The 9,179-nt window shown below is 40.1% G+C and overlaps 1 protein-coding gene across 1 annotated transcript; it reads left to right on the plus strand.

Annotated features, from left to right (window-relative positions):
- Window positions 1-2,465: 2,465 nt before the first annotated feature.
- On the plus strand, window positions 2,466-8,814 carry LOC122767184 (methionine aminopeptidase 2-like). Its single transcript, XM_044022579.1, has 11 exons — window positions 2,466-2,668; window positions 4,560-4,655; window positions 5,113-5,175; window positions 5,269-5,371; window positions 5,621-5,782; window positions 6,425-6,606; window positions 6,698-6,792; window positions 6,889-6,985; window positions 7,163-7,266; window positions 7,539-7,654; window positions 8,144-8,814. The coding sequence occupies exons 1-11, from the start codon at window positions 2,506-2,508 to the stop codon at window positions 8,394-8,396; spliced, it is 1,434 nt and encodes a 477-aa protein (XP_043878514.1). The 5' UTR covers window positions 2,466-2,505; the 3' UTR covers window positions 8,397-8,814.
- The last annotated feature ends 365 nt before the right edge of the window (window positions 8,815-9,179 follow it).

The following is a 9,179-nucleotide window of genomic DNA, read 5'->3' on the forward strand; positions in this document are numbered from 1 at the left end:
TTAGCTCGTGTTTCACAGACTCCAAAGCCGGGGGTTAAGGAACAGGTTTGGTGGGAAATGTGATACAGTTTAGGGATTTTTGCATTTGTTTGACCTGCAGCAGCTGCTACTGCTGCCCCACACACACACACAGTTTTAGAGGGAACTCATACTATAACGGACTATTTTATCTCGCTTTATTTGACAGTTTAGTATATTTTCTGCAAATATTCTTCATTTTAACCCATTAAAGTTATTTAACATAGCATTTGTGATAGGCGCCTTTCACATTTTACAGCAAAAACATGTCATTTATGTTGTCTAAGTAGAAATACTAAAAGAATAATATTCAGACCAGTGGTTCCCAGCATTTCTGACTTATTCTTAGTCTTAAATTGTCCCACTTCAGGTCTGACATTAAAAACTTAGGCCACGTACGTATACTATAGTAGTACTATAGTATAGTACTACTACTAATAGTACTATTTTTATTTTATTAGTATTTATTTATTTAATATACTCTACAGATTTAGATTTTACACCTAAAATAAGTTTACTTGTTACTATTCACTGTTGGTTCAGTATTAACAATATAATTATGGCATAATAATAATAATAATAATAATAATTCCCCAAACACACACTACACAACTAGATGTGTGTATATACTATATGTGTGTGTGTATATATATATATATATATATATATATATATATACATATATGTATGTATGTTGGTACTTATATAACTTATATAACATATACCAACAAAAAGCTCTGCACATTGCCTCAATCAATGACTGTTATGTCTGTGCCACCTTGTGGTCACATGTGTTACTGCCAGTGGTCGTTTTTTTTAAACACCTTTAATCAGAAAAGTCAAGTCAAGCTCATGGGAAATCGCTGTATGTCACTCAAGCCACTGCTGGAGACACTTTACATCAACTATGATGCAACCTGGACACATCGTCCAAGCTACCCCAACCATGGGTCTCCTCTCCTGATCCACAGCCACCTTGAAGCTACTTCTGCTGCTTCAGTGGCCTCCCTGATGGCCCCTTCGTCTTCTGGCTTCAGTGATGCCCAGCATGTTATAGGCCCTGCAGATGGACTGGCCTGTGAACCCTCTGCATCTGACTCTCCACCCGTTCTCCACCGGCACAGCATATTTGGTCCTCTTCCTCTCGTTGGCCTCCTCAATGTGTCCTCCCAGGTGTCAGTGAGCTCCAAGAGAACAATCTGCTTGGATGTTGCTGAGGTGAGGACCAAATCCGGCCTGAGAGTTGTCGTGGCGACATTTTCTGGTAACTTCAGTTGTTTTCCCAGGTCAACTCTAGGCTCCCAATCTTGTGCCATTGCCAGGAGGCCAGAGGAGGTGGTTCTGGCTGTAACTGGTGGCTTCTCCCCATCAACATTAAATCAGCTGTTATGTAAATGTCTGGGTCTTTTATTCATCAAGGTCAGAGTTTCAGCGTCTGCAACTGAAGTCAATTTAATCCATAATCCTGTTGCTGAAGGCAGATGATGTAATATTATACAAATTTAAATAGAATTGAGCTAACAGTGTTTTTTTTTTTTTTACTTGTGTTGACAAGTCAGTTACAATTGTCACATTTGTAATTGTTATAGGGGGTTCATTTGGTGTGTATATGTGTGAATGTAGTTTACACATAGTAGTTTATTTATATATATATATATATAAATATATACATATATCTATATATATATGTATATATATATATATATATATATATATATATATATATATTTTATATATATATATATATATATATATATATATATATATATATATATATATATATATATATATATATATATATATATTTTACTGCACCAAACAGATTCTTACCTCATTAGGTTCAGAGCTTCACTTCAGCTGATGCAGCATGTTTTACTTTGTGATGCCTTCAGGCGCTCTGTGTGAGCTCGGATTGTTGACGAATACTTACGACATGATTTTATATATATATGTATATATATATATATTTCATGAAATACTCACGTTGACACACCTAGAGCACCACAATTGTGTCACAGTGCATTGAATGGGTTTTAATGAGGACATTGTTGTGCGTAAGGTGTGTTAGTGTGCGTATTTTAGTTCACGTTGTTTACAATGGACTAAAAATACATTTAAAATACATGAAAAAAACCTGGCACAATATGCATGAAAAAAGGATACAATATTCTGGAAATGAAAGCCAAAACACATGTACTAATAATAACTGCTTGTACACGAATATCAATGTTGCGAAACATCAAAGTAAACTTACATAATATAAAATACATTCATGTGACTTTGGAGGAAAATCTACGTTAAATTCTGATTTAAAAAAAAAAATCCCAGTTTGAAGACAAGGGAAACACTGGTTTATTAGGAGCACGTTTACGTTTACGCTTGACAACAACAATCACAAAAACATCCGTGATGTACTTGAAGGCACCACCACCAACAGCACTCCCACAAGCCCTCGCGCTTCCTTTTCCAGCAGCAGCGCCTGCGAACATGGCGGACGTAGCGGCGGAGCAGCAGCTAGCGGACCAGAAAAGTGTCCGCGAGCTGGCCCTGAACGGCGAAGCGGAGGACAAAGAGGAGGCCGAGCCGGTGGGGGAGAGCGCGAAGAAGAAGAAGAAAAAGAAGAAGAAGAACAACAAGTCTGCCGCCGCCGGTGAGGCTGCCCCCCAACCGTTTCGATGCTAACAGGCTAACGCGTCAAAAAGAGTTGCGTCAAATTAGCGACGAGACGGCCTGGAAGTGCTAAGTGGGTCCTTCATAATAAAAGCACGACACTGAGGAGTTGGTCTAGAAGGGGGGCGTTGTTAAGCTTTTAATATTCAGTATTCTTTATGGTTTAACAAACGAAGCGAGGCAAAGTTGGAACAATTACACATTGATATAGATACAGAGAGTATGATGTTTAAAACTAATAGATGCTTAAATTATGAATCAGTTTATAAATATATTGTAAATAAATATTGGTGTAAAATTAGGTGAAAAGTAAAATACTAAGTAAGATATATTGTAAACAATCAACTTGTTAAAATAATAAAATAGCTAATTATTTCATGACATGACATGGTTTTGTACTGTGGATATTTAAAACCATGCATAACAAGGATGTATATGTTAATAACAGTCTGTATCAAATTGAGTCGTAGAAGAAAAGAGTTGTTCAAAAGGTTGTCAATGGATTTTTTTAAAAGACGTAAAAAAACGTTTTTTGCGTTTGAAAAAGTTTTTTTTTTACCTCACGTTATTTTGAAAGGTCTGGCGGAAGTGCAGGTGTAAGTCGCTCTATCTTGCCGCTGCTCGTCATGTACCATGCGGGTTGTGCGGTGTGTCAGTGTCAGGCCTCGTGAAACACGCCGGGTTCTGCCCAGAACCACACGCGGTGACATTTAACCAAAAATAGTCCATAAAACTATTTAACACCCTTTTTAAACAACATAAGCAAATAAATCACCGCAATGTCGTGGTTTGAAATCTGCTTCCGGTTTGTAGCTGAACCAAAGCCAAGTTTCCCCACTGTTTCGTAATTCCACCTTTTGTCAGAGTTGTTATGTAAAGCAAAGACGATTTATTGTAGACCTAATATTTTATGGACAATAATGCAATAAAAGACTGTTTTAAAACATAAAAACTGCAATTTTCTTACAGATTAATTTTTTCTCAGTTAAATTTCTGTAATATAAATATTGAGTTCCTCTTTTACATTATATACGTTTGAACATAGTTACATTATTACAGATATAGTTACCAGTATTTTGAAAAATAAACACAATATACAGTATACAAAACATATTATAGAGGCTGTAGACAAACAAATTAAGAGTTTCTCCTCTTTACTCATTATATATGTTAGAAAATAAGGGCAGGGGTGTTTCTAAATATGACGCACTAGAGTCATAGTTGGCGTTAAAAGAAATTGCAATACATTTTTGCTTTTCAGTTAAGGTTCGGGCAAAAAAACTTGGTTAATTGTGTTTTTTGTACTTTTCTATGAAAACAGAAGCATTAAATTTAAATTAAGATTACACATGTATATCATTGTTGATATTGAAGATAAATACACAGTGTGCTGTAAAGACCGTGTTGTAATAAGAACTGTGAGCTGACACTCTTGTGTTTACACAGTTCAAGTGTTATGAAATGACAGGTTTTACCGTCGCTGACTCGGCTCATTTTCTTTTTTCAAACAAACCTCTGCCACTGTTTCTAGACCGGACATATATATAGTTTATGTTTACGCCGCAGACCTGTCGGACCAGCATTATTTTGACCCTGGGAGGATCTGGTATCAGTCAGACTTTACACGTGCAGTTTCTGTACTTCAGGGCGATAAATCATAAAGAAAACAACAAAGTTTGGTTTATACAACGTAAAAAATTTTTTTTCAGTTTTTCTTCTTTCTTTGTTTTTCGAAGAGCAAAGAAAAGAAACTTAATAATAATTAATTTAACCAGGAAATTAGCACTCAGCATTAATGAGTGTTCCGACTAAAACAGGCAGCATTACACAGATCGATGATGATGATGATGATGATGATGATGTTGCTGCAGGAGCCGAGGTGGAGGCCGATGGCGTCGCAGATGTGACCAAACAGCTGGAGAAGCAGGCGATAGAAGACAAAGAGAAGGAGGAGGACGCAGAGGAAGGTAAGAGATGCAAACACGACAACACTTTTTAAAACAGAGGAAAGAGCAAAGAAACCTGAAAATATTGACTTTTAAGAAGCTAAAAAAAACAGAGAAACTAGTTTTAATTATTAATAAAAAAAAGAATTGTTGTCCACCTTGCACAGAGACAGAATCTAACAAATAAATCAATAAAACATAATTGTATGGTTTTAAAGTACGTTTTATGGGCCAAAAAATAAAAAAACTAGGAATATTATTTTCCATAATTGATTAATCTATTGAAAAGAAACCAGGAAATATTCACATATAAGAAGCTGAAAAAGTGGAAAACTTGTTAAAACTATAAATAAAAAAAACTAAAACAGACGATTCGTTATCAAGATAGTTGCCGTGTAATTAATTCAGTCGTTGATTAATAATCGATTCAGCGCAACGTGACATTTTGCTAATGGCTGCGCTGTTTTCACGCGCACAGATGGAGACGACGGAGAGAACGCAGCAGGGAAGAAGAAGAAGAAGAAAAAGAAGAAGAAAGGAAGTGAGTGGACGACATTAAACACGTGTGTTTACAGGGAAGACAAGTAAAGTAAAATTGCTTTGTTTCTAATCTGAGCTCATGTCTGTGTTTCAGGTAAAGGTCAGACCGATCCGCCGTCGGTTCCCATCTGTGATTTGTATCCCAACGGAACCTTTCCCATCGGACAGGAGTGTGAATACCCACCACTACAGGACGGGTAAGAAACACAAGATTATTTACTACTCTGTGCACAGATTATAAACGGAAGGTTTCTCTTCAGGAGTCATTCATCGTTAACAAACCGTCTGCAACTCTCTCAACATTTCTGATCAAGTCAAACCCTCACATTCTCTACATGCTGATCATTAGCTAAACGAAACTTGTTGCCAGTCTTTACTTGTATAATACTGCATCATGTTTGAGTTCCGTGTGTGCTGATGAAGCTGTTGTTGTCGCCGTGCGTCAGTCGCAGTGCGGCGTGGCGTTCCACCCACGACGAGAAGCGAGCGCTGGACCGAGCCAACGAGGAAATGTGGAACGACTTCAGGCAGGCGGCCGAGGCCCACAGACAAGTGCGCCAACACGTACGCGGCTTCATGAAGCCTGGAATGACCATGATCGAAATCTGGTAAAGGACGATATTATCTTGATGATTTAAAATGTGAGGCGAAGAGAAACAAATCTGACGCCAACAGACGTTAACGTGCTCTCGTATTTCTAAAGGAAACCAAAACGGCAAGTCCTGCTGCTGTGAAAATACATCGACGTGGTTTTAAGATAATGAAATAAATCTAAAAATTGAGCTCATAAAGTAACTTTATTTGCATTCGTTTGATTCTAAATCAGTCTATGGACTTAAAATCTGAATTTTAAAGTTAAACTTAATCACATTTCTCTCAACTCTAGGATTTGTCTGTTTCTGCAGCTCATACTAATTTTACTTGTTCAACTCATGACTTTTATTTTGAAAGGTACAGGTGTATTCATTTCTGTTGGACAGCGTTAGTTTTTTCCTGATTGAAACGTGATCATTCTTTAAAAACAAAGAAACTTCACTTTACTGACTCACTGGTTAACTTTAGTTACCTACTTATTGACTAGCTCACAAATTCTCTGGTTTTCAAACTCCTAAAGACGCTAATGTAAACGTGGACAAACGGGCAAATCTAGAGTTTTAAACAAAAACACATCATACATCAGAGGTGAGATTCACAGAGAGTCCTTTGTCTTCATGTGTCCTCCTCGTCTGTCCTTGTGCGTCCCCCGGCAGCGAGCGGTTGGAGGACTGCTCTCGGAAGCTGATCAAGGAGAACGGCCTGAATGCCGGCCTGGCTTTTCCCACCGGCTGCTCGCTCAACCACTGCGCTGCTCACTACACTCCCAACGCCGGCGACGCCACCGTCCTGCAGTACGACGACGTCTGCAAGATCGACTTCGGCACGCACATCAACGGTGTGTGCGCCGCTTCTTCTCTGTCTCAGATCACACAGAGGAGAGAGCGACCGGTTGTAATTTATCTCCCTCTGTTTCCTCTTGTTTTCAGGGCGAATCATTGACTGTGCCTTCACTGTTACATTTAACCCAAAGTATGACAAACTGCTGGAGGCCGTGAAAGACGCCACCAATACTGGAATTAAAGTAGGACAACGATAAATAAAAAAACACTGACACACTTGACTTGTTTCGTCTTGTAGCTGAGTTTGTTTGTTTGTTTGTTTGTTTGTTTGTTTGCAGAACGCTGGCATCGACGTGCGTCTGTGCGACGTCGGAGAATCGATTCAGGAGGTGATGGAGTCGTACGAGGTCGAGCTGGATGGCAAAACATATCAAGGTATAAGCGCGTGTGTATATATATATATATATATATATATATATATATACATACATATACATATATATATATATATATATACATACATATATGTGTATATATATAATTTATAAAGTAGCACTTGGCTCCCCCTGGTGGTAGAGTTTAGTAAAAGGCCGCTCTCGCCCCTCTCCGCAGTGAAACCGATCCGGAACCTGAACGGTCACTCGATCGGTCAGTACAGGATACACGCGGGGAAGACGGTGCCCATCGTCAAAGGAGGAGAAGCCACGAGGATGGAGGTGAGCTCGGTTTTACACGTTTAAAGGTGCAGTATGCAACATTTAGCCTCACAGAATGGATGATGTCGCGTCCTGTGGCCACTGGGCGGCACTAGAGGAAAACCCACCAATAAAAGAGAATGTTGGGAGTAACGTGGAAAAGTGAAAACCACACCCTTAAAAGTTCTTGTAACCAAAATGCAAGTCAACTGTTTTTGTACGTACTGATCCTTTAAACTATCCCGGCTCATGTCAGCTGTTACTGACGCTGTGGTGTGTGTCCGTCCGAGCAGGAGGGAGAAGTTTACGCCATCGAGACGTTCGGCAGCACGGGTAAAGGCGTCGTCCACGACGACATGGAGTGTTCGCACTACATGAAGAACTTTGACGTCGGCCACGTCCCGATAAGGTAAACGTTACGCATCACTCGTCTGTGATCAATAATAACATTTAAACGAGACGTATATTGAACCGTAGCAACGTAGACGACAAGCTCACAGTCTCGTTCTCAGGGACCGCCTACAAAGTGCAACACATGAAAAAGATAACAAGTGTAGTGTCGTCAAACTTTTCTGCAGGTTAAGTTCAGAAGTTTGAATCTGTACGTGAATATCTTTCCTCCATGGTCATGTCTTCTGGTTTCAGAGTTAGCCTCGTTCTTACGTCTTATCGTCACGATAAAACTACGTCTTATCGTAGTTTTATCGTCACAGGTCACTTTCAGGTTATGCAACTTCAAAACAGGACAAAATATCTATATATATTTATATTATATTTGAACACGATATCGGAAATTGAGGGAAAAAAAAGAAGTATTTTTCCTTTTTTTTCCTCATTTTATTTTGAAAAACAAAAAAAATTTTGTTGTTTGACCTCGGCGTCCTCTCCCCCGCTCCAGGCTCCCGAGAGCGAAGCACCTGCTCAACGTGATCAACGAGAACTTCGGCACGCTGGCGTTCTGCCGCCGCTGGCTGGACCGCCTCGGCGAGAGCAAGTACCTGATGGCGCTGAAGAACCTGTGCGACCTGGGCATCGTGGACCCGTACCCGCCGCTCTGCGACACCCGGGGCTGCTACACGGCGCAGTTCGAGCACACCATCCTGCTCAGACCCACCTGCAAGGAGGTGGTGAGCAGAGGAGACGACTACTGACAGCGCCCGCGACCCCCACCCGACGCCACCCTGCACCTCCCCCGACCCCGTTAGCTCCTCCTCCTCCAGCAGAAAACGGCTCGTGTGGTTGTGACGGACGCCAAATGCTACTGGATTGTACCTGAACGCACCACTCGCAGCTTTGAGAAGAAGACGTGGCTGTTCTCACGTCAACTACAGCTTAAGAAGCATCGCAGATTTCCTCCGACATCCTGACGAGAGTTAACTGTTAAACAGATGGTGAGGAAATCCCAGACCCCACCCATCTTTTTATTTCCTAACTTCCTGAGGCTCCGCCCTGAACCTCCAGTTGCTTCAGTGCTCGAGTTAAATTAAGCACAAGAAGCTCGTGACGAGGTTTTCAGACGTGGTCCGGCGTCCGTGCATGGCCAGAAATCTGCTAACAAACAAACAAAAAGAAAGAAAAACAAACAACGCTTGGGGTTCTGTCGCCACGACAACACAGTGTTCGTTCTAGCTTCTGTCGCTGCGGGCGAAAGTGGGCGGGGACTCTGGTTTCTCTGTTATTTGTTAAATATCTCCGAATGTTCCCACTTTAAGAGAAAAAAAAAAGCTTTGTTTTGAAAACCCCTGACAAATGTTTTTGTAAGAAAAGAAAAGATGATTAAAATAATTTTTGCTCATGGTTTACATCTTTTTCCTTTTCTCGTTTTTAATGAATCGAAAACAAATACGTCAAAAAACATCGGTTACCGTAGCTTTAAATGACAAACCTGAATTTAAGTCAGGCTGCAGCTACCGATTTTTTTTTTTTATAGTAGT

Source organism: Solea senegalensis, linkage group LG3 (assembly GCF_019176455.1).
Source record: "Solea senegalensis isolate Sse05_10M linkage group LG3, IFAPA_SoseM_1, whole genome shotgun sequence".
In the NCBI taxonomy this organism is placed as follows: Eukaryota; Metazoa; Chordata; class Actinopteri; order Pleuronectiformes; family Soleidae; genus Solea; species Solea senegalensis.

Bases quoted from the DNA above. Each gene is read 5' to 3' on its own strand.
- LOC122767184 (XM_044022579.1), top strand. From the start codon at position 2,506: ATGGCGGACGTAGCGGCGGAGCAGCAGCTAGCGGACCAGAAAAGTGTC. The intron at 5,176-5,268 runs GTGAGTGGACGA...TCTGTGTTTCAG, and splicing joins GAAAAAGAAGAAGAAAGGAA to GTAAAGGTCAGACCGATCCG. The intron at 7,655-8,143 runs GTAAACGTTACG...CCCCCGCTCCAG, and splicing joins GTCGGCCACGTCCCGATAAG to GCTCCCGAGAGCGAAGCACC.